This window comes from Artibeus jamaicensis, unplaced genomic scaffold (assembly GCF_021234435.1).
Source record: "Artibeus jamaicensis isolate MK-2021 breed Jamaican fruit bat unplaced genomic scaffold, CSHL_Jam_final contig_797, whole genome shotgun sequence".
NCBI classification, from domain to species: Eukaryota; Metazoa; Chordata; class Mammalia; order Chiroptera; family Phyllostomidae; genus Artibeus; species Artibeus jamaicensis.
Window position 1 is genome coordinate 8330914 of NW_026521977.1, and position 25386 is coordinate 8356299.

The 25386-nt window shown below is 51.3% G+C and overlaps 1 protein-coding gene across 6 annotated transcripts in view; it reads right to left on the bottom strand.

Annotated features, from left to right (window-relative positions):
* Nucleotides 1-25386, bottom strand: part of SERGEF (secretion regulating guanine nucleotide exchange factor) — a 182084-nt gene that overhangs the window by 1046 nt on the left and 155652 nt on the right. Inside the window, exon 11 of one of the 6 annotated variants that reach the window (XM_053673029.1) lies at nt 13325-15282. The exons of 4 other annotated variants lie outside the window; for them this stretch is intronic. In XM_053673029.1, the coding sequence (XP_053529004.1) occupies nt 15179-15282 (104 nt within the window). In that variant the 3' untranslated portion in view covers nt 13325-15178. One more of the 6 variants, XM_053673028.1, reaches the window with a different exon arrangement.

Genomic DNA, 25386 nt, shown 5'->3' on the forward strand with positions numbered 1-25386 from the left:
CTACGGTGAGGCAAGCACCTGCACATTCTGTTCGCTGCCACACCCCAGCACCCACCCGTGCGCAGCTGGGACTCACAGCGGGTTTGCCGACCGGGTCGGAGAGTGAGGACCCCAGAAGCGGCTGTGCAGCGCAGCCTCTCCTGCAGCCAACACGCCCCCGCCCCACGTGGCACCTCTCCCGAGGTTTTGGACCCTTTCCTAGGGTCGAGACTCACATTTCCCACAGTTGCTTAAGAATTCCTTCTAGATGTAATACATTTTCATGACAAAAGAGGAATAAGTGGGAAATATGGATGAGCGTGAGGAAAAGCAGACTTCCAGAATTTTGCCCACTACTATAAATATTTTAAATATCTCTCTCAAAATTTTAATCTGTGAAATTTGTAAATATTTGTGTATATTTGTCCTGCTTTTATACCTTAACACTGTAACACAAACATTTCTCTGTGGAATTGCAAATTATTCAAAAAGTAAATTAAAAATAATTTGAAATTTTGAAATAGCTCAATGTGCAGAAAGGTCTGAAAAATAACTTAACAGAAAGACACAATATCCTCATTCAGATTTAGAATATTAGTTGACATTTTGCCATTTTTGCTTCAACCCTTCCTTTAACAAAGAAAAATCAATCAAGCTGGTATACACTATCTGTGTGCTTGTTTAATATCTTCCCACATGTCCTTAAGTACTATGTAATAGTTTTGGTTTGTTTTAAAGATGTATATAAATAGTATCATTCAAATATGTATCATTTTTATGACTTGTTTTCATAGCATTGGTTTTGAAATTTACCTGATCTGAGAGTTACATACCCGGTTCATTTATTTTAACTGTGTATAGTATCCAATTATGTATAAATCATATTAATCATATTTTACTTAGCCATTTCCAGGCCTTTAATGATAATAATTGTTGCTATTGTTCAGACAATAGAGTATATAATATACAATATTACAGTGCAACAACACTAACATCGTTGCTATTATAAACAGCACACTGCAACGAACTTCCTGGAACATGTCTCCTCGTACAAACTGCTGTTTGTGTCGTGCTGGTCCCCACAAGCGAGCGGAGCGGGGCTGCATCTAATGGTACTGGGTATGACCAAACAGCTCTCCCCAGAGGCTGCAGTCCAGTCCCATCAGCAACGGATATGAATTTGTTTCCCCTCTGTCTCTGCCTTCAGACTCTTGCTATTCTGGTAAGTACAGTTCATTCATGTGCTTTCTCTGACTACCACTGAGATGGGCATTTCTTCATGTTCATTAGCCCTCGGGTGCCTCTCCTATGAATTGCTGATGTCCATTCTTTCCCTATTTTACCCTTTGGTTATCTGCCTTTTTCTTATTGCTCTGTAAGTTTTCTTTTTTTTTTAAAGAGTTATTTTTATTTATCTTTAGAGGGGAAGGGAAGGAGAGAGGGAGAGAAATATCAATGTATGGTTGCCTCTAGTGCGTCCCCTGCTGGGAACTGGCCTGCAGGGACCTCGCTTGCAACCCAGGCATGTGCCCTGACTGGGAATCGAACCGCAATCCTCTGGTTCACAGGCCCGTGCTCATGCTCTGTAAGTTTTCTTTGTGTATCTTTTGTTTACAGAACTCTTGGTTGTTACACGTGTTGCCAGTGTCTCCCCCCAGAAGTGTGTGCTGTGTCTCTTCGTTTCGTTCACGGCGTCTTTTGTTCCAGATTCTTTTGAAATGACTGCCTAATTGTCCATTAGGGAACTCAACTTCCTTAACCTGTATACCGCTGTCGGTAAGTAAGTTGTTTCTAGTTTTTCATATTTTGTATAACATTCTTATGAACATCTTTATGCACGAATCTTTGTCTGTCTCTCTAATTATTTTCTCAGGTTAGATTCTTAGAATGGGAATTCCTGGTCGGAGGTTGCGGGCACCTCAGGGTTCCTGAGTACTGCGGTGAGTCCCGCCAGAATTCTGTTCGGAAAAGGTCACTCGATGTACCTACGACCATCTGTGGGGAGTCTGTTTCACTCCGCAATTGCCGGCATTTATTAATTATTATAGTGTTTAAGAATCTTTCCTGATTTGAAAACAAAAACAGTATTTTGTTCATTTGATTTGTATTCTTTGAACACCACTGAAATTAAAAATTAATTCTTATGTTTCTTAGGTATTTGTATTTCCTCTTTTGTGTATTGTCGGCCTCTTATCTTTTCTCCATTTAGTATAGAAAAATGTACGTGTTCAGACCCAAGAGCCAGATGGCCTGGGTTCAAATCCCAGCTCCTCCATTTATCAGCTGAGTAACCTTGGGCAAGTTAATTAGTCTCCCTTCAGTTCACTAATCTGGTAAATGGGGATAATAACAGTACCTTTATCAAAAAGTTGTTTATAAGGATTAAGTAAGGTATGACGTGGTTAGAATGGTGACGTAGGTATTGGCTACTGCTGTTGTCATGAAGAGCTTTGTTGTCTTCCATATTTTTAAGACTAATCTTTCTCTGTCATATCTGGCATAAATATTTTCTCTGTTTGACTTCAAATTTTGTTTTGGGTCTTTGATGTAAAATACAAGTTTTATGGTTCTAAGTATTAAAACTGATCTTTAAACTTTTTTCCCACTGTTTGTAAGAACTGAAGGCCCATCCCCGCCTAGATCAAAAATATCCCTTCTGCCCTTTCAGTGGTTCACGCTGCTCACGTCTCACGCACTGCACACGGACACTGCTCTACGGACCACGCCTCCAATACAGGGAGGCTGGCTGGCCCGGGACACCCCTTCCCCTAGCTTTTCCCTCATGGGAGGGCAATAACTGGCCAAGAGCTCGGGTTTGAGGGAACACAGATGTCTGCCCGTTTGGTCCCCGAGTGAGGAAGTGGCCACAGCGAGGCTGCGCCCCAGGCTGCAGCTCCTGCAGGGAAGCAGGAGTCTCAGCCAGGTGGATCCGGGCCCGAGGCGGGAGAGTGGAGGAGGCCTGGTACCTTCAGACCGAGCCTGGCACCTGGCGTGGGCTTTGTGCCCAGCCCTGGTGAGTGGCACCAGCTGACAGTCAGCAGGAATGGGGGCAGGAGGAAGGCAGAGCTGACCTACCAGCGGGACTCGGCACCATGGGCAGCTGGCAGGCCCCTCTCGTCCTGCCAAAGGAAACACGCTCCGAGGAAGCCACATTGCGGGCCGGGGCAGCCGTGGCCCTGAGCCAGGGCTTTCGTGCCCACTGGGTCGAGAGGCCTGGCAGAACCCCAGAAGTATCTCCCCCCAACAATTCCAAAGATGCTCCTTGAGGTTAGGCACTTTATAGTCTTTATCTTAATTCCAACGACCCTATGAGGCAGCCATGTTTTATAGATTGTTCTCACTTCATAGATGAAGAAACTGAGGTCTAAAACTGAGGCATAATGGCTGCAGAAGCTGCACTGAACTGTGCATACTATATATCGGGCTTGCCAAAATTATTCCATAAAGGCAGATAGTAAATATTTGAGGTTTGAGGGCGTCATTTGGTTTCTGTCACATATTCTTCTCCTTTACCATAACCATTTAAAAATCATTCTAAGCTCGCAAGACCATACAAAACACGCCACCAGTCAAACTTGGCCTGTGAGTCATACTTTGCCGGCCCCTGGTATACAGGTAATACTATTTCCTATGGGCTGTGCAATGCTGTCCTGGGCCCACATCAACACACGGCTGTGTGATGATGGTACTGAGCTCCCCACCTGCATCACACGGTTGCCAGGAGGACTGCATGACCATATATATATATCCCTAGCATAACACCCAGCAGAGTGACAGCTCACACTCACATATGAGGCAGAGGAGGAAGAGGCTCACACTCATGGGAGAGGAGAGGAAGAGGCAAGTGGCAGAGAAGAGAGGGTGGGACACCACTGGATGAGAAGTCAAGGGGTAGAATGATGTGGAGTCTGAGGTCCTGAACACTTCACACAAACCTCGCAAAGCAAAAGACTGGCTGCCCCCTTTTCACTTAGGGCCTCCCCTCCCCCTTTTCACTTAGGGCTGCCTTCTCAGGAGCACAGTGAAGATGGGAAGGAACTCTGGACTCAGCAGGAGGCTCCTGCCTGGGCTGTTCTCACGTGGAAGGGAGAGGGAGGAGACTGTGCCACAGTAAGCGCCTCCCTCGGCTAATCGGACTACAGAACGCCCAGTTTTCTGAGCAACTGAGTTACAGGAGGACCCCTGGCTTTACAGAGGGCTCTCTGCACCAAGGACGCTGAAATCCCACCGGACTGAGCCAGAGCTGCTTTCCGGATCCTGGGGCCTGCAGCTGAGCCTCTCTCGGAGAGCCTGTGGTTACAGAGGGATTTCCTAGCCTCCAGGGTTCAAGTCCCCTGTTCATGGGGCTCAACAGATCTGGCCTGACCAGGATGTGATAAGTGATGGAGCGCATGGCCCACCACACTTGCGTCAGCCTAGGAGCCCTGCAGGCAGCAGAACCTCGGGACTGGCAGGGTCCCTGGCATAGGCTAGACACAATACCCAAATCCATTCAGGCCTTGTGGCACCTGCCCGAGCTTCTTGGCATCCTGGGTCCTCATAGGGCCTTATGGCGCTGGGACTCCAGCCCATTTCTGCTGAGGGCCTTGCCAAGGAGGGGCAAACACCTGAGCATGTGTGGTAGAGCTGCCTGATTGTCCCTGACCACAGAATGAAGACTCCCCAACCTCTCTGGCAGTGGGGTGTGGCCAGTGAGATGGAAGCTGAAAGGTTCTGTAATAGGTTACGGTAACCTGCCTTCAAAGACAGATGGCAGGTACCTTTTGCCCCTTCTTCTTTGTCCTTTCTTTCCTCTTGTCATGGGGAATGTGGGTGTGATAGCTGGAGCTCCAGCTGCCACCTCACACCATGAGGATGAGGGCTACCATGTAGGGATGGTGCTTCTCAGGTTCATATAAATGTACCCTTAATTCCTACGACAACCCTAGGGGGTGTCATTATCTTCATTTTGCAGATGAGGTAACTAGGCTCAGAGCAGTGACGTAACTTGTCCATGGTCACAGGGCCATTCTAGTCAAGATTAGAATCCAGGACCCCCAAGTCTTAGGTTCCTTCACTAGTTCCAAACCATGTGAAGATGGTAATACAATCACTGAATATTTAGTGTGTGCCAGGCCCTGTGATAAGCACTTGTAAGTATTGGATTAGTCAAAAAGTTTGTTTGGTTTTTTCCATACAACTAAGATGGCTTAGTTGTCTTTAACTTCATTCAGAGCAATTTTGTTAGACTGTATTGTGACAGCTGTCATATCAGTGTGCATTAAAAATAAACATCAAAATTAGTAAATTTTTGTGTAGCCATTTTAATATTGAAGATAGAAGAAAATATGTAACATTTTCAGAATATTATGTTTTATTGGCATATTATGTTTTGGCATATTATTTCAAGAAAGGTAGAAATGCAACTAAAATCCCCCCAAAAGATTTGCGCAGTGTGTGGAGAAGGTGCTGTGACTGACTGAATGTGTCAAAAGTGGTTTGTGAAGTTTCATGCTGGAAATTTCTCCCTGGACGATGGTCCACAATCGGGTAGACCAGTTGTAGTTGATAGAGATAAAATTGAGACGTTAACTGAGAACAATCGATGTTATACCATGTGGGAGATAGCCGACATACTCAAAACACCCAGATCAATAAAGTTATTAGTTTAAATGAAAAGTATGTCTTTTATTTTATGGAAAAAAACACATGGACCTTTTGGCCAGCCCAGTACTACCTCACTGAACCCCCTAAACAAGCCTGTTGGTACAATCTAGCATCACTCCCACTTCCCAGGGAGGCGGTGAGCGCTGTGCAAGGTCACACGGCCCGGGAGAAGCCGAGCTGGTGTCGGACCCAGGCAGCCGGGCTCCAGGGCCTCTTCTGTTAATAGACTGTCCTCTCCAGTAAACACCCCACTTTCTGGTGAAGGAAGAGGTACACCTGCGCGGGGCATAGGACCCACCTGCACGGAGACAAGGTCAGTGAGGGAAGGCAAGGCCGTAGCTGTTGGGAGCTGCACTCCATGGAGGGGCAGAAGCCTCACCGAGCCCTGGGAGCACTGTGGCCAAGGCCAAGGCCGAGGAGGCCGAAGAAGGCCCTGCTTCCTCCTGCACCGGGCGGGGTGGGAAGAGGAGGGAGGGAGGTTCAGGGGTGGAGAAGTCAGGCAGCTAATGGCTCACCTTGTCTCCTCCTGTCAAGGACCTCTCAAAGGTTTAGAGCTCTCCACACAGAGAGGGGAGGGGTGAGGTTTGAGCACCTCACGGAGAGGAAGGCTCCAAATTCAGGAAGCTGCTAATGCCACTGTGGCTACAGCCGCCCTGGGAGCCTGCAAATCTGAGACAAACTTCTGAATGTCCAGCCACCTAAACTCATGGGGATCCCACCCTTTTGGCAGTAATTGGTAGGACGGTCCCTAGGGTTCTGCAGTGATCAAACAATGTAGGCCTCCTGAGCTGTTCTGGGTCCGGGAGGCAACTTCAGGAGAGAAGGCGGTTCCAGCCCTCACCCGCTCTGCTGCAAAACGGACAGCTACCCTACCTTTCATGCCGAGGCAGCTGGCCTGGATGAAGAAAATCAGGCTGAAGGAACATGATCTAGGTCTTCCCACCGACAGTTTCCTACCTCCCTGCCATCGATGAGACCCACAAATACAGCCAACCTAGCCTCTTCCCACCAGCCGCACTGCCTCACCTGGTCCTCCTGCAAAGGGCTTCAACTGGGCGTTCTTGGCTGCCTCCACCGCCATGGTCTATTCTCCACACAGAGCCTGAGTGGTCCCATAAAACCTAAGTTAGACGTGACACTGCTCTGCTCAGAATCCTCTTCCTCAAACAACAGCTGATTGGTCCCCAGCTGCCTCCTGACCTCACATCCTATCATGTTCCACCTTGTTGACATCACCATGGCTACACTGACTCCCTGCTCCTCAAGCAATCCTCACCCCAGGACCTTTGCATGTGCCGTTTCTGCTGCCTGGCATGCTCTTGCCCCTGCAACTCACATGTCATTCACTCTCTCATGTCATTCAGGTATTTGTTCGAATGTCACCGAACATGAGAGACTGTCCCTGACAATGCCATAGAAAGCAGGAATCTACACCCCTCCTCATCTCCATCTCTTCACCTGCTTTATTTCTTTATGTATGCTTTACTGTTTGTTTATTGCCTATCTCTTTTGACCAGAACACAAGCTCTTTCGAGAGCAGGCTCTTTCCATTGCTGCTGTGTCCCAGCACCCAAAACACTGCTTGGCATGTACTAGTGCTCAATAAATACCTGTTGTCAAGTGTGCAAACGAATGATCGAACAAATGAATAAATGGCTAGTAAGAGAATGAAACTGCCTTATTTACTCTCCCCAAGAGGGCCAAACATTGCCCACGGATGTGGGGTGCAGACACCGTGGAAGGCCGATTTCCGCTCAGCATCAGGAAGAATGTTGTAATGAGGGAAGGCTGCCCTGGACAGCAGCAGCTGCCCTGCCCCTGGCTGGCCGGCGCATTCCCACAGTGTGCGGAGTCCGGGCTGAGAGAAGCACAGTGCCCCCGAGCCCGGGAACTTGCGTGGTGGAGCGGGTGGGTGTGAACGTGTGTGAGAGAGGGAAGGCAGGCGGCAGGTGGCCGAAGAGCTGAGTAGAACACACCCCCTGGTCCTCAGGCTGGCTCCCGCAGACGTGAAAGGGGAGCGGCCTTGGGTCAGATGGTAAAGAAAAATGGCCTGAATTTCTGAGTTTCCCCTCAGAGGTCTTAATCTGAGGCTTCAAGGTGCAGAGGGCTCTAGAACCTCTTTTAGAACCCCACAGCTCAAAACGTCGTTCAGTTCTCTTCATCACTCTCTACCCCTTTACGTAAGAGGAGACGGAGGCCCCGAGTGGGTGGAGTTTCGCCAAAGGCCGCGTCTGCACACCTTCCCACTGCTCCCCACCTCCCCTGCTTCACTGCAGGCAGCACAGTTTCGATGGTCAGAGCGGCTGGTGAGCAGGGCGTCTGGATCAGCTCGGTGCGGAAGAGAGAACTGAGTCGGAGAGGTTCGGCAACGGCCAAGCCGGCAGAGGCCAAGGCCGGCGCCCCACCCCACCCCCAGGAGTAGGAGGTGCTGTGGCTGCATTTCCTCAGTCACCTGCAAAGGGAGCGTGCACACTGGCTCCACTGGGTGACTATTCTTAGATCTAGGGAGCTAAGGATGATGGATTTAGAACTTACGAGGTGGAAACATGATGGCCTGTGTTATAAACAACTGAAACCCTCCCCACAGGCTGTCTTTCTGAATTCTGCGTTCTCTGTCAGAACTGCTGGCTTTTCTGAGAGGGACGGAAGAGGCAGCTAACGCTCTCAAGGGCCTACCGTGACCGGGCACGGTGCTCTTTTGCATGACCCATCCCATTTAGCAGAGCAGCTCCGGGAAGAAGGTACTGACCTCGCTCTGCAGAAGAAGAAACAGAGGCTGGGAGGCGGCCACGTGAGCACACCCTGGGACGAGTTAGCCTGACGCAGAGTCAGGGGCTGCCCGCAGAGGCCTGGCCCCCAGGACAGAGCAGCAAGAGCAGAGCATGGCGCCTCTGGGGTCTATTCCCTCTAAGTGTTTGCAGGTAGCTCTCCTTTCCTCTAAGATTTCTTCACTCCGGTGACATTATCCTCTCTCTGTATGACCCGGTGGCCTGTGCCCACAGCCCATCAGGTCCCCTTCTCTCAGCAGGCTCCAGGTAGTCATCATCCCTCCCTAAGTGTGCTCCTTGGAGCCAACCAAGCCCATCCTGACCTGCACCTTCTCCCAGATACTGCCTCTATCGGGTGAGCCTGGGGTCACTTTAGCTGCGCTGAAGTCCAAGTCCACTGACTCCTGTGGAGCCCACAGCCCGTGTTTCCATGTGAGCTGCTCCCTGGCCTGGCCGGATGCTGGTGCGTGGGACCTGGCCGGAACGTTCAATGCTCCCATTAAATGCCATCTTATTAAATGAACACAGACATCTCCAAGGGGCCCAGCAGAGGGGCAGGGGCACAGAAGTGGCTCTGTGGCCAGGAGCGTCAGGCCTGCTGTCATTCCCGGGGCCCAGTCACCCACAGGGCCTCTGTCCATTGTCCTTCCCACGCCCGTCTGGGCATCACCAGTGTGGAGAGGAGGCTGGGGGTTAGAGCAATGTGCAGGCAGGCAGGAGGAGTAAGAAGGCCTGTTCTGGAAGCCAGCAGTGGGTCCAGAAGAGTCCAGACGCAGATTAGAAAGGCAAGGTCTACAGTTCACTGAGAAAGCACTGAGGATACAGACCTGAGGGGGAGCTCTCCACAGGGCTTCCAATCACCTAATAAATACCTGCCGAGCGTCTGCTCTGCCTTTGGCGGTGCACCCAGCTCCATTCAATCAGTTCCACATCCCCCCCGCTAGCCACACTGACCTCTTCGCTGCTCCTCCCACTGGCCAGTCATGCTTGTGGCTTTGGACTTTGTACCCGCTGTTTCCTCCGCCTGGAACGTTCCTCTCCAGGTCTCCACACGGCTCCCTCTCTCTCTTCACGTGGGTCTTAGTTCAAAGTTATGTCCTCAGAGAGCCTTTCCCTGATCACTGACCTCCATCCTTCCATCAGCCCACACGGCTTCAGTGTCCTTCCCAGCATGGACCCTGCCCCCCGACCCTCCTCCCCACCCCCCCAGCCCAGCATTGTACACTTACTTGCCTCCCCGCTAGACAGAACCGCTCCCTGGGAACCATTTCCTTTTGTTCCCCTGCTGTACCTGGCACTAAGAAAGTTTTGGGTATACAAAAGGTGCTCAATTAACATTTGTTTCAGGAATGAACGTGTCACTTGCCCCAAGGGGAGCTTATTCCCTTGAGAGGAAGCTGAGGATGGTCTTCCCCAAAAGGTGGGGCAGGCCATGCACAGGGGTCACCTACGCAAAGGAACAATGTTGAGGGGGTGCGGGGCCCTGCCAGAGGCACTGCAGGTTTACAGAACCTGCAGCCTCAGTGGGGGGAAGGCAGATGGAGCCACAGACTGGACAGATCCCACTTCCAGCTCTGGGACCAGCCCTGTCACGGCAGGACCCTCCCCTGGGGGAGTGCGGGGCCACTAACTAACCCAGACACGGTCTCGGGTGAGTCACCGTCTCTCCCAGAGCCTCCGTTTCTGTACCCGGAAGCTGGAGGCAGCCGCTTTACCGACCTCCAAGGGCCCTTCCAGGCCCGGTGGCTAACGTGTCAGGACAACGGAGAGCACCTGCCAACATTCACAGGCTGCCATTCCAGCACATGCCTGAACCCACCGGCGCTGCAGCCCTGCTGAGCTCGAGGTGGCTCACAGAGACACCATTTGCTGACAACAAGGCCCCTGTCCCCAGTCACTCCACTGGAGATTCACACTTCCCAAAGCCTCACCACAAACCTGGGGCAGGAAGGTTGGGGAGCAAGCACGTCTAGAAGAGTGAGTTTACTGAAGAGCTGTACCTTGGTAAGTGATGGACTTGTGACCGACATGGCATTTGACTCCAAGCCCTGTGCCTCTTACTGGGACCATATCTTAGGAGAACTACAGCCCCAACCAGAGTCAGAGTCAGAAGGTGATCCCGCGCCCCTGCTCCAGCTCTTGGCGCCGAGGGCTTCTGGGCCAGCCGCCTGATACTGAGTCTCGGCGTCTTCATCCACAATGTGGGGCTGTGACTCCCAACAACCCCAGTGCTATGGTGAGGCTTGTGTGAGAGTGAGTGGGAACGTTCGGTGTACTAGAAAGCTCCGCATCAGTCAGCATTAATACCACACATGGTTCCCAATGGGCAGGGGAGTCTACTCCCTCTCCCTCTGAAGGAACCCACAGCCCTGGGCCACAGGCAGCTGGGTCTGGAGCCCGAACGGGTAGGTCACTTTACTGTGCAGGCTGAGCTTCAAGGACAGACTCTGGGCCTGGCCTGGCTCCACTCCTATGAAGACCAAATGGCACCAAAGCTACAAACACTCGGCAGGTGTGGAGAGCCCGTCAGTGCGGACAGTTTGCCATTCCAAACATCATGCATTCACCCTATTAGCAAACATCCGTCTGACTCGAATACGCATTCCGGATAAAGTACTACTTGGGTGCCTCGTGTACCAGAGGAGGCAGAGAGCAAGGATGAGCAAGACAGTCGCTGTTTTCAAGGAACTACCAATGTCTGATAGCTAACGTTCCCTGAGCTCTTACTACATACCAGGAACTGCCTTGCACTACTTTCGTGTCTCATTTCACACCCCTAACACACAGCAGGGTGGAATGCTCATGATCCCTACTTTACGCCTGAGGAAGCTGAGGCTCAGGCTCACCTGACAACTCAGTGGTGGAGCCAGGACTCAAACCAAGGTCAGTCTGTCTCCAGATCATAAGTTCTTCACCCCTAGGTACTACTGCCTCTGCCTTGCTGGTGGTCTCAGGCAAGCATCTTCCCCGCTGGGTCTCCATTCCCCTATGAAATGTAGAAGTTCAATAATTCCAGTGGGTACAGAGATGTTGCAAGTAACTGTGAGCTGAAACAGAAAGCAGGAAATGCCACCCTGGAGTGAGGGCTGGGTGGGAGGTGTGGAGATGGGTGCCCATACTTCAGGAGGGGAGGGTGTAGGGCAGCATCTGGGGGGTGTAAGGCCAAGGGCAGGCCTTTGCCACACATGGCTTGAACCAGCAGGTTTCAGAGAAACATAGTGGACACCTGCCCACCCCGACCAGACGAAGCTGACCCCCCACCCTGTCTACACACTCAGCTCTTTCCCCAGATGGGCCTCTGAGCGTGCTGTTCCCCCTACGCTTCCTCATCTCCTCTGACTTTTCTCCTTCAGGGAGTCCACTCGGATCCTGCAGTTCTCTCCAACAGACTACCTCACGCACGACAGCTTTAACAGTCACTTAAATGTCATTTCATCAAGAAGCTTTTATGTCAACGGGACAGCATTTTCCTGTGAGATCCTGGTCCTCGGTGCATGGCTCCCTGTCTTTACAATTTGCTCTGTCTCTAAAGGAGAAGGAACAGTGGCCCTTCTCCATCTGAATCTTTCACAGCAGCAGATGCCAGTAAGGTTGCCTGGAGAGTCTGGAATTGCCATGTTGCCATGGTAACAGCAGACCAGAGTTCAGATGCTTTATCCCTGATGAGCTGCCCTGGCAGTGCCATGCCAGGTTACTAGTGGAATCTTCCCTGAAGACCCGCCCCCCCCCCAAAAAAAAAAATCCATTCATGAACAAGAAACTGCTCCATGGTGCTACGGTTTAGCTCCTGCAAACACATGTGTGGCCGCTCATTCAGCCCCTTGGCTGATAAGGAGGCCAGGCCCTGGCTCTCTGCACTGCGGCTCCCTTGGGGGGGTAGTATGGTTTTTAACTGGCTCAGCCGACAAAGCAGGCCCTCCCCCAACCCAGCCCCCAAATGATCACTTCTCTTGTTTGATGCCACCAACCAGGGATCTGCCGCCGTGGACCCTGGCAATTAGCACAGCACCCGCATTTGTTGGGGAATTAAGAGCCACTGATTAGCTTAATTCCACGCCATTCACAGGCAGTGAGTGTCAGCCTGCGGTTGGCTTTCCCAAACGGTGGCCCAGAGGGTGGCGTGAACACGGCCTGAGTTCAAAGTGGAGGTGAGCACACGGTGAGGCAGAAGGAACCAGGAGGGGCACCGGACGCGCCTCTGCACCTGGCTCTGTGTCAGCCATGGCCTCCCCCGGTCCTGCCCACCTCAAGGACTGGAAGACCAGAATGTCTGTCCTCATCGAGGCCATGCCTATTTCTAAGCTGATACCAACCAGAAAGGGAGCCCAGATCCCTTGGTCAGCCTCCCTGATGATACCCACTGGGAATGCCCAGCCACAGGACTCGCGAGCCCTAAACTGGGACATTTTGAGGCTGGAAGCCCAAGACACTCCCTTGCTGTCTGGACAAGACCCTGACACTCTGCCTATTCTCTTACATCCCAACCCCTAAGGGCCTGAATCTTTGTCTGTCCGCCAAGTTGCCCTCTGGCTGGAGCCTTAAGCCTGAATGCCCCGTAGTAATGACCTAAAGATTCCTGCTGTCAGACCCTGCACACTCCTGCTGGACGAACCCAGATGGGGCCTCCAGGATGCTGACGTTCCCAGGGTCACACAGGCCCCTGTACCTTGATGGCTGATCCCCACCTGGGCCCAGCAGGAATTACCTCAATAGCTAGAGGGTTCCCCACTCTCCTGCCAGTTTGCTTGTACACAGCACACGTGACCATGTGCAGCTGGCTAACTTAATGCATGCCCGCAGACACTAGGGAACCTCCAGATCCCGGCAAGGAAATTCACAGACACCGAGGCCTGGCTGGAAGGCCTTGATGACTAAGCTTCCCTAATTCTAACTCCAGCTTGCTTGAAAATGGGCTGAACTTGGTCCTTCCAGCCACTCATAAAACATTTATTGAGTTTCACTTGGTAGCTGAAATCAGGGATACAGAGTGGGCCATTCATTGCAACTGACATCAAGTGATATATAATCCAGGTGATCAGTAGAGACTTCCCAGTGGAAAATAAAGTCATGAAAGAGGGAGGAAGGGCATTTTAAGTAGGAAGAACAATGCAAACAAGGGCCGTGCTAAGAGTAGATGGAACTTGTAGAGCTAGTGGTGGTCGTACAATCTGGGAGAAGAAGGGGAAGTCCAAAAAGTTGTAGAAGGAGATAAATCTGAGATGATAGGCAGAGAGCGTATCATTGCGGAGGGCTCAGGAATACAGTCCTCCAAATGCCTGGCTGAGAGTTTGGGCTTTACTCAGCAGCCACTGGAAGCCACTAAGGCTTTTGAGTAAGGGACTAACAGAATCGGCGCTGTACTTCGGAAGTAAATCCGGACAATAACAATCATCATCACTGTGTTGCCATCACTCTAACAACATTCGCAGGGCTCCTGGCCTATACCCGGCACTTTCTGAACTTTAGACTGAATACGGAGGAGGGACCACAGGATGATGTTTGGAGGCTGGGGCAGAGTCCAGGAGACAGAGGATGAGGGAAGCCTGCACTACCTCAGAGGCGGTGGGATGCACGAGAGATGTCTGGAGAGAAAGCAAGGAGGCAGGACCAAGATGACGTGGCATCGGGTAAGCAGTGGGTACAGAGACTGTGAGAAGTCAGACGACCTAGGCCAAGAGACTGGCAGGAGGTTGCAGGCAGGTCTGGGAGGGGTGATTCTCTGATTCATAGGCCTGGTAGATGAATCTAGAATCCAATCCCAAGAACACAGTCAAAATACTGCTCTTGCTGCCCTGAGTTCAGGAAAACACTTGGGCAGGAACAGACCACGAGAGGCCTCTCCCAGTGTTGACGCTTGTGCCTTCTTGGTGGAGGTCTTTCTCTCATGGTCTGCATCACACTGGGGCCCCCAGAGAGGAAGAGGGCCCTGGTTTGACCTGCCTCATCTGCCTGCCTGTCTTGCAGGTACCACTGGTGCTCCACCCCTGGGGATGAGGGCCTCCAGATGGAAGGCAAGAGCTGCCTCCTCCGAGACTGCTCTCATTCCTCAGAGCCACATGGACCCTCTGTTCCAGTCAGGAGGGCTTCCCACCCTGCTCTGCCCTCACCTGTGCTCTAGGGACTCTGCCTATGCTCATGCACTGCCCCCTCCCCCAGAAAGACCCCTACCCATTTCTCTTGGGCTCATCCAAATCCTACTCGAGCCTTCAAGGCTCAGCTCCAGTCCTCATTCCTTTAAAAACTCTACAGCAATCACTCCTTCACTGAACGACAGCACTCAGAATTGAAGTTTCATGGCAAACAGGATGCTTCCAGGTCACCGGAAGCATCTTGACTCGACATAAAAGGAACGAATGGGGCCCGGGGAGGGAACAAATGTGCCCAGGACAGGAGAAGGGCAGTGAGGATGGTCCAAGTCCGTGGGTTCCCTGAACGACCTCCCGTGAACTTAGAGCTCGTCTCTGTTTCACATGACCATGTCACAGACTTGAGACTGTCCACGGGGACAGTGCCTTCCTATCTCTACACTCTGTGCCTAGCACAGAGCCCCGGATGCAGGCGGCTCTGGGACTAGAACCCTCGGTCAGCAGCCTGAGGCTCAGGGAGACAACAGGTCCTGAGGAAAAGCAAGACGCAGGTGAAGAAGGGTAAGAAAAACCGCTGCTTCCAGCAATTCTCCACTCTCCTGGGTGTGGGCCAAGCCAGCCGCTGGACTGGGGAACTGAGATGATGCCGTCAAAGAGACTTCGCATCCAAAAGAGACTTCCACGTCCAATGCCAGTGTTCTACCCCACAGCTTCCTGGAAGAGCAGCTTGGCAAGATTGGCAGCAGGGGTCATGCTGAGGTCAGCCTCCAGCCGAGGGACATGGGTGATGGTGGTGGCAGCAGCTGAGGAGAGATTTTTTTTTCAAGTAAAATCTTCAGATTTTTAGGGCAAAAGTACTCTTCACGATCACCCGACCTAATTCCCGAATTTTTCACATGGGGAAACTGAGGTCTGTGTCAGGAAAGAGGCCTGATCGGGCCATGCAGCACACGGGAGCGCAGCCAGGGCTCAGTGCTGGGTCTCGGGGCTCAGTGCTGGGTCTCGGGGCGCAGCCAGGTCTCACTGCCGGCCGCCTTTTCTCCAGTGAGAGCGACTTTCACGAGCCAGCAGGGTCCTGCCTGGTGATGGGGGTGTCCCCGGCCACAGTTATCTTTGTTCTCACAGAGCACAGGACGCTGCCTAGCACATCGATGCACTCAGTGTCGAGTCGCTGAGTCAGTGCTTGGACAAAGGACATTCCTGTCCCCAAGAGAACTGAGATGCGGCTCCAATGCTGGCAGAGAAAGGGTCTGCCCACCATGTGGGTCCCTGTGAGCCCTCCATCTGGAGAAGGGGCAGGAGGCAGCTGGCAGGTCCAGAAATGCTGACACAGAGAGGGACAGAGCTTCCAGCCCCAACCGACTTCTCCATGGCAACAAGCTGACAGAAAGCTGCACAGGAGACTGAGAATCCAGTTTTTAAGTAAGACACAAAACACTCTCTGCCTGAAACCACATATGCAGAGCAACAGCTCCTGCCTCTTAGCCCCTTAGGAGGGGAGACACAGCCACCAGAACTGTACCTCCTTCCGTCCTGCCATTCCCCTGCCAAGGGCCTGTCGGCCCCTCCTACTGTCTACTCTCCCGAGAGCTGCCAGGCAGAATCTCTCTTGCTTTGCAGTAGATACTTCAGGGCACTGCATCAAATGTGACCCACGAGGGCAGAGGCTCCACGGGGGTGGGGGCTGGCCAGGCCCCACAGCAAACAGGCTGCGGCAGGGCGGCCGAGGAGAGCAGGCAGGGGCCCTTTCCCTCCTGTCTCCAGGGGTCAAATCCTGCTTCATCCTTCAGGGCTCAGCTGTGTTTGCCTTCCTCTCCCTGGGATGACTTAATCGCACACACCTCCCCCTGTAAATCCAAAGCCCTCTGTTTACATTTCGAATATAAAACTTTTCATTATACTTCTGCTTACAGAAGTAGATAGACAGCCTGCTTTGCATTCTGCTTTTGCTTACTTATTCTGCTCCCCAGTAGAGAACCTGGTCTGTGATAAAGCCTCAATAAATGTTTTCTGAATTGAATCAGCAGTGTGAGAAAACATTTTCATTTGAGCAGCTAGAGACCAACCCTCCTTTGGTTTACGCGGGTCCACTCAGACCATCATTTCCCTCCAAAGCCTCGGGTGCTTGGGGAGCAGGAAGGCGGTGTTCCCCGCTTTCCTCTGCAGCGGTCCTTCCTGCTGGGTCCCCCAAGAGCCATCTGCCAACTCCAGTGTGTGATCTCATAGTTTTATAGGTGTCACCACATTTGAAAGGGTGCCCCAAAGAGGCTGCACCAAGGACCCTGCGTTCAAGTCTAGCTTGGTCACCTCCCATCTGCAGGAACTTAGATACTTAATCTCTTTGAACCTTGTCTGCAAAATGGGGACAATCCATTCCCACTCTTGTGTCCTGCCCACCTTGTGAGGCTGGTGTAAGGAACACAGATGATGAATCATGAAGATGCTCTGCAAGCTGGAAGGTGGTGTCTGTGCAAAGGGAAGGTGACTGTTGTTTCCGGGATCTTATGAGAGACGTAGCCAGAGCCTAAACTCACAAGTACCGTGCATGTGATCACACGGGGGAGGCAGTGACTGAGGGCCCAGGTCTCCTGATTCCTGGTCCAGAGCGCTTTCCCTGACCTTATGCTACCTTAGAGATCCCATCTAGGCATTCTGCAACTCTGGCAAAAGCAACTCCACATTCCATTAAAATGAGAAGCATTTTGGATCACCTGTGGAGTATCAATCTCTAAAATGGAATGGAGTCCAGCTCTCCACTTCCAGGCAGAATGCCACCTGCAACATTCTAGGCAGGGAGTTAACTCTTACTCGCCCGAGGACTTTCCTTCTAGCTTGCACGCCGCAGCAGGAAGGCCATCCTGGTGGCTCACCACACGGTCTGGCTGAGGCAGAGCTCAGGTCTTCACGCCTGTCCTCAGAACCGAAAGTCAGAAACTCGGCGCTGCGAATGTTCGAGAAGCAGACCGGAAAGGAACTCAGAGAGGACACAGAGGACTCCGGGCACGGCCCAGAGTGCAGGCCTCTGTGGGAAGCCACCATGGGCACTCCAGGGCTTGCCTTAGGAAGTAGGGACACTGATTCCCTGGGGGGTGAAGTCAGCAGAAATAGATCTCGGAGAGACAGGAGGAGCACAGAGGCCCCACTGCCAGAGCCTAGCAGCTTCTGCGCCCACATGCCAGAGATGCCACTGAGTGAAGCCTCTTTTGACCTCAGCAATGACTTGGAAATGGAGAGAGGGCAGGAGAGAGGGAAGGCAATGTCTTTGTTAAGAACCACAACCCTTTCACGGCATGGTGGTTAATTTTGTGTCACCTTGGCTAGCTTATGGTGACCAGTGGCTGGGTCAAACACTAGTCTAGATGTTGCCATAAAGGTATTTTTTGTTTTTAGATGTGATTAACATTTGTACTCATGTTCTGGTGGGCCTCATCCGATCAGTTGAAGGCCTCCAGGGCAGAGACTGAGGTTTCCTGAAGAAAGAAGAATTCTGCCTCAAGGCTACAACACAGAACCCTGCTCTGGAATGCAATGTCCACTCAGCTCTTACCTGTCTCCCCAGTCTGCTGGCTTACTCCAAGGATTTTGGACTTCTCAGTCCCTATAACCACGTGAGAATTCTTTAAGATAAATCTAGACAGACAGACAGACAGACAGATCCCATTGGTTCTGTTTCTCTGGAGACCCTGACTAATATATAGGGGCTAGGTGTTTCCCTCTAACTTAGCCTCATACGATCCTCCTAAAGACCCGAGAGGTAGGTTTTGCTATCCTGGTGTTGCTCACGGAAGAGGAAGCTGAGGCCTGGACAATCAAGTCACGTGGGAAGGGAGCCCTCAGAGCCCGTGCTGTAGCAGCAGGAAGCAGACGGTCTCTGACCACGCTGGAACTAGAACTCCCGGCCGGGGCGGGGTGTTGCCGATCCCTCTGAGCTCTCCTTCTCACGGGGCTACAGCCAGTGCCGACAGCGCCTGGGGCCTGAGTAGGTCCGCTCCCTCAGTATCACGACCTGCTTCTGTTCAGTGCACTCTTTCGGATCCCCCTCCTTCCCTGGGATCAGCATTTGGATGCAGGGTTTGGGTCTGCACAGATGCCTCAGGGTCTCATCCCGTCTACATCTGAGCCTGCGTGTCAGGAAGAGACGAGGGTGCTGTCAGTCCCTGGGTGGTCCTCCTCCCGAAGGCAAACCCAGGCTGCAGACTGTTTCCATTTGGCTCCTGCAGGGAAGCGGGAAGAGGAGCCCAATAATGAGCACTATAGGGGCTGCCTTCTTGGGGGCGGTGACCGAGCAGGCTGCCCTCGCTCTGCCTGCTCAGGCTGCCCTTTCCCGGCCCCACAGTCTCTCACTGCCAGCGTCTCCTAGGGAAGGGAGCATTCTTCCCTGGGCAGCTTTACGCCAAGGATGGATGAAGCCTCTCTCTTTCCTTAGTTCCCCTCCATGTAGCTGAGACAGGGTGGGCTTTGCAGGAGGAAGTTAGTACATCAGTGTGAGGAGGCCCTGGAAAGGAAACAAATCACAGCGATCCAAATACATCTACAGGCATCCGGGCTGCCAACGTGAGGTTTCTGACTCTTCATTTAAATTCCCCCTCTCAGTCCAGAGGGCTGGGACATGCACCTGCAGCAGCCTCTGTCTGCTCAGCTTCCTGCCATCCAAACTTCCAGCGGTTTCCACTGGGTCGCTCTCTTGCTTAGGGCCTCCCAGAGCAGCAGTGCCTGGCACGTGAAGGCACACACAAGAAACGATTAACGTTCGGCACACCGGGGACAGAGAGGGTAAATGGGCCTTCCTGCAGCCCACTAGCCCAAAACGGAGCTTGGAAAGGTCAAGTACCTCGCCCGAGGTCACACGGTGCAAGAGGCAGAAGGTGATTTGGCTGTTGTCCTTTTTCTACTCTGCTCCCGGGACAAGGACCTCAAGGTGTCCGGCCCTGAGTTTCCAGTGCCTCATCCATGGCCGTGCTCAGAAACCCAGAGACGGCAGAACCCAAAACAGCAGAAACCCAGGGAGCCCTTCCCTCCGCGTTCTCGGTCCTCCATCTGGTGGCGGAGACCTCCTTCCCCAGCTGCAGGCAAGCCCAGAGCCCTCACACCACAGAAGGTGCTGGAAAAGTCGAAGATGGCAAAGCATGGCCCGCTTCTCCTTTAAGTGCTATTTCTCTTCCGTAGTAGGTATCCCTGCCTGACCCCTGGGCTCTAAGCCCCCACACTTCCCTCCTCCCCACAAACTTCCTGTCCACGTCTCAGTCCACAGTTCTCTCGGCCCAGTTCCCACTAGATCGTAATACCTGGTAAAGCTAGGCATGGTCTTCCCACGGCCATTTGTGTTTTAAACCGAAGGAGAGACACCTCAAAAATTCGGGTTGACGGGGAGGCCACAGGAGGAAAAGAACGAGCTTTAAAGTCAGGCCACTCCAGGTTTCCGGCCCTCGTTCTGCTACTTTCTTTTTGAATGACTTTGGGTAAATCACTTACTTTCTCTGACCTTAGTGTCCTTTTGTGGAAAATGACAATAAAACCTACGTCATAGGGTGAATATACAAAGGTCTGACAGTCTTGCACTGTGCTCTGGGTTGAACGGTGGCCCTCCAAAAGACGCATCCAAGTCTTAGCCCCTAGAACCCAGGACTGTGCCCTTATTCGGAAACAGAGCCTTTACAGACATGACCACATTAAGGGTTCTGAAACGAGAAGATTGGCCCCGATTATGTGCAGGCCTTAAGTGCCATCACAAGTGTCCTTTTCAGAGAAAGGCAGAGGGGCGCTGGACACGCACAGACAGGGGCAATGTGACCACAGAGGCAGTGACTAGAGTGAGGTGGCCGCAAGTCAAGGGACACCAGCCGCTACCAGAGCCAGAAGGAGCCAGGGACACGTGCTCCCCAAGAGCCTATGCAGATGTCCAGAAGTCGGAGATCATCTTGGATGATCCAGGTGGGCCCTAAACACAATCACGAGTGTCCTTGTAAGTGACAGATGAGAAAAAACAGACACACAGAGGAGAAAGCAACTCGATGACGGAGGCAGAGGCTGAAGTTTTGCAGCCTCAAGCCAAGGAACACCTGGAGCCCCAAAGACAGAAGAGGCAAGGAAGGACGGGCCCCTGGAGTCCCCAGAGGGGCATGGCCCTGCTGACACCTTCATTTCAGACATCTGGACTCCAGAACTGTGACAGGACAAATTTCTGCTGGGAGCCACTCAGGCTGTGGTGCCGGATTACTGTGGCCCTAGGAAACGCGCGTGCAGTGTCTCCCCAGTTTCTTACATACCACCCCTTTGCCCTGCTTTATGCTAGAGCCATGCAAACCACGCGTAAAGAAAGTCAGCTGCGGGGGAACAGAGCTTTGATTGGGTCACTATTATAACCCTAACAATTAGCATGATGTCAGATACTTGACAGATGTTCCATATATTACTTTGAGCAGATGAATGAGTTGTAGCTTCAGAGCGCAGCGGCCTTTTGTGATTGGCTTCTACATCCCCAGCACCCAGAGTGCAGGGCCCAGGCTCCACACACGCGAACTTCCTCCTTCTCCCATCCAATCCAGCACTGAAGGGGCAACTCTCCAAAAGAAAGGGGGGCAAAAATCTTATCATCCTTGAGCCCAGAGAAAAACTTCCACAGTCCACACAGTCCATAGCCTTGTTTCCAAACTCCCTCTACACAGAAGCCTTGGAGTCCTGGCCAGGCAGCTCAGTTGGTTGGATTCCTGGTCAGGGCACATACCTAGGTTTCCAGTTTCAGGTTCGATCCCCAGTTGGGGGGTGTGTGAGAGGCAACCAATCGATGTATCTCTCTCACATCGATGTCTCTCTCCCTCCCTCTCTCTCTAAAATCAATAAACATATCCTTGGGTGAGAATTAAAAAAAAACAGCAACAACCAGAAGCCTTGGAGAGAACCCATGACTGCACAATCCTGGGGATGGTACTGTTTAATTAAACAGAGACTCGAGCCACCCGCGTCTGGCTCGGGCTGGGCCTCCGGGACCTGAGCAGGCAACATTTCATCATCAGGAGGAAAGGAGATGACAAACTCTTTCCTGAAAGCGCCCAGCAGGCAGTCAGAATTACTGAATGTGGATAAATAAAACTATTATTTCCAAATACACAGCCCAGGCAGCAGTAACTGCATCCTTGGTATCGCAGGCGATGCTAAATTTAGACCTGGCAGGTTGAGTCATATGCTGATTCCTGAAGAGAAAAACTAAATTCAAGGGGGAAAAAAAAACCAAGTGACATATAAAAATAAAAATGTAACCCTGGTCCCTTGGAGCAAGCTGTCAAGAGAGGGGAGGGAGAGGCTTCCTGCGCAGAGCTGTGCTCCGCAGACTCGCAGAGCGGTGGGGGCAGGGCCCTCCGGGCGCAGCGGCCCCTGGGGAACCTCTGCGGTGCCTCCCGCTGCAGAGCTGCTGGGGCAGGAGGGGACTCTGAGTGCTGAGTAATACCGTGGGAACACTGTTTCCAAAGCGCTGTCACACGCTGTCGCGGCCCTGCAGTGAAGGGACTGTCACCCCATCACAGAGTTGAGGAACAGCGCTTAGACAGGGGAAGTGACTTGCCCAAGTCACAGTGAGCAGGAGAGCCGGGCGTGATTTTCATAAAGTTTTTTTTTTAAGATTTTATTTATTTATCTTTAGAGAGAAAGGGGGGAGAAAGGGAGAGAAACATCAATGTATGGTTGCCCCTTGTGCGTCCCCTGCTGGGAACTGGCCTGCAACCCAGGCATGTGCCCTGACTGGGAATCGAACCACGATCTTTTGGTTCGCAGGCCCGCACTCAATCCACTGAGCTACACCAGCCAGGGCAGTTTTCATGAAGTTTTAAATTAAATGGACTGAGATGGCAATGGTTAACAGGATTATACAGGTTTCAGGGGCACGATTCTATCATACATCTATCTGTACACCGCGTTGGGTGCCCACCATTCGAAGTTAAACCTTCCGTCACCGTATATATGACCCCTTTACACTTTACCCCCACCTGCCACCCCCAGTCCCCCTGGTAACCACTGTACTGTGTCCGTGTCCTTCTGTTTATATTTCTTGTTTCGTCATTTATTGCTTTCAGTTTCATATCCCGCATGAGTGAGATCATATGGTTCTTATTATTTGGGTCTGAATGATTTTAATTTAGGAAGAGATTTACAGAAAAGTTGAAAAGGCAGTACAGTTCCCATATACCCCTCCCCTCAGTCCCCTATTGTGAACAATTGACTACAGTGTATTTGTCACAACAAAGGGACCGTCTACCACTGGTACATTATGACTAACTAAACGCCACGCTCTGTTTAGATTCTGTTTTCCCCTAATGTCCCCTTCCTCCCCAAGGATGCCCTCCAGGACACCACAGTACTTTCCACTGTCACGTCTCCTAGGCACCCCTGGTCTGGTAGTTTCTCCAACTTTCCTTGCTTTGGTTGACTGTGACAGTTTGAGGAAATGGTCAGGTGTTTCGTACAATGCCCCCCAGGCTGGGCTTTTCTGATGTTTTACTCATGGTTAGAGTGGCACTGTGGGTTCGAGGGAGGAAGACCACAGAGCTGGAATGCCCTCCTCATCACATCATATCAAAGGTACGCACTGTCGAATACAATTTACTGCTGATGAGGTTAACCTTGACGACGTGGCCACGGTCAAGTTCGCCAGGTGCCTTCACTGTAAAGTTTCCCTCGTTTTCACTGCCCCCTCCCTGTCCCCTACTCTTTGGAAGCAAGTCACTAAGCAGAGGCCAACTCAGGGGATGGATGGGAAGTTAAGTTCCAGCCCCTAACGGGTGTCTACATAACTTATTTGGAATTCTGTGTGGGGAGCACAGGGAAGATGCTGCCGGGGTTGGTTCCTGTGAGACATCCCTTCCTGCTTGCAGACGGCCTTCCCTCTGGGCCCCCAAGAAGGCAGAGTGATCTCTGGGGTCTCTCCTTCCTCTACAAAGACACCTTCGACTGGATTAAAACTCCATCTTTCTGACCTCAGTTAACCTTTGCTATCTCCTTATAAGCCCTGTCTTCCTATATAGTCACATTGGGGGTAAAGGCTTCAGCCTATGAATTCTGGGCAGATACTATGCAGTGAGAGAAGACTGAGCTCTCTTGCTTACACCATTATTATTTCTGGAGTCTGTTGCTAGCATGGCACATAATTCCTTACTGGTAGACCTTCAATGTTTAAAGAACATCTTCTAAACTTACCTTGATGACCTTGTGAGCTAAAAGTCAAAAAAAAAAACCTACCAAAGACATCACCCTTGAAGTAATTTTGGATGCTGATTCATTAATGTCTGTCATTCATTCAACTGACAAACATTTATCCAGCACCTACAACAGGCCGATACCGGGCCACGTTCTGGGGACACTACGATAAACAAACATTGTCCTTGAGCCCTAGGCACTTACAGTCTTTAGTGATCCACCTGTTCTAACTCATCTCTACTTAAAAAGCACCCCTGTCATGGCAAGTGAAATAGAAATAGAATTTCAAAACCTTGAAAAGGAGGAATATCCGAACACGCCAGCTCTGGGAACTGACATGCACGCCATGTGTGAGTATCGGCATTCACACTGACTCTGAGCTTCCCAGAAGCCACGACAGAGAGCATAACAGAGTGACTTCGTCCTATTTTCTGAAAGGAGAATGCATCCTAGTCATGCATGGAAGTCAAACGTAAGCGTTTTCCTTTCTGAAAGAACACTACCCAATACTTCTGGGTGACCTGGACGTCCCAGAAAGCACCATTTTCTGACCCAAACCCCAACAATTGTTCTAAATTCCATGCATGGTGTAGAGAAGAAGGGCTGCTAAGTCCAGAAAGCTCTGAAACTTGGATACTAGGGGATGATTTTAAGAAAAAGGAATAACAAGAAGACAGGACCCCAGAGAAAGGCCAGGGTAGACGGGAGCAAAATCCCAAGAATGAAGTCAATCTGACTCCCTGTGGAGCTCCTTTCTTGGCACATCACAAGTGGCATCTTATGACAGCAAGCGGATGAGTCGGAATCCCAGGTCTACTACTCTGCCTCCTACTAGCTCTGTAATTTTGGGAGTGTTAACAGCCCAAAGCCTCAGTTTCCTCATGTAAAATTTAGATGTCATTTGCCTATTATGGGGATTAAATACCAAACATTATATATAATATCCCTACTGCACTGCAAAAATAGTAACCACAGCTCATATACAGGCCTGATCTGTACCAGGCACTGTATTACACACCTGACATGAATTATCTCATTAATCTTCACCATGATATAGATGTTACCGAAGAATTAAAGAAGTTTCACCCCAAAGCTATGCCGAGCCACACCCTTGGATATTTCTGGAAGGAATCTACCACCTACCATCTGCAATTCCCCAAATTTGCTCCAACTGACACAGGCCTTTAACTCTTGGGATCCCCAGTGAGAATTTGCAGAACTCAAAGGAAACCTGCCAAGAGGCCCTTTCCAGCCCGGCTTTCCGGTGGGAAGACAAACACTGACCTTGCTGCTCCAGAGAGAGTGACCAGGCTCGGGTGGGGGCGGGGTCTGGGGTTATTGTTAACGGTTACAGAGCTTCAGTGTGGGAAGACGGAGAAGTTCTGGAGACGGATGTGGGGACGGCTGCACAGTAACACTACCTGGTTACAACGGTAAGTTTTGTTATGCAGGTTTCACTGCAATAAAAGAGCAACAGTAGTAGTAACAATAATAAAAGTAGAGTAACCAGGGTGGAAGGGGGTCTAAAAACCATAAGTGACAGAGAATACCTGAATAACTCAGGCATTCTGCAGGCCAAAGTTTGAAAGCCTCTGGTTTTCAAAATAATGATACACCCACTACTCAACAAGCACATCATATATGTTGGCACTTTTTTTTAACATTACCTTTCTTTTCCAATATGTCTCTACAAGGCGTTTCTCACTTGGAGGAACCAAGTG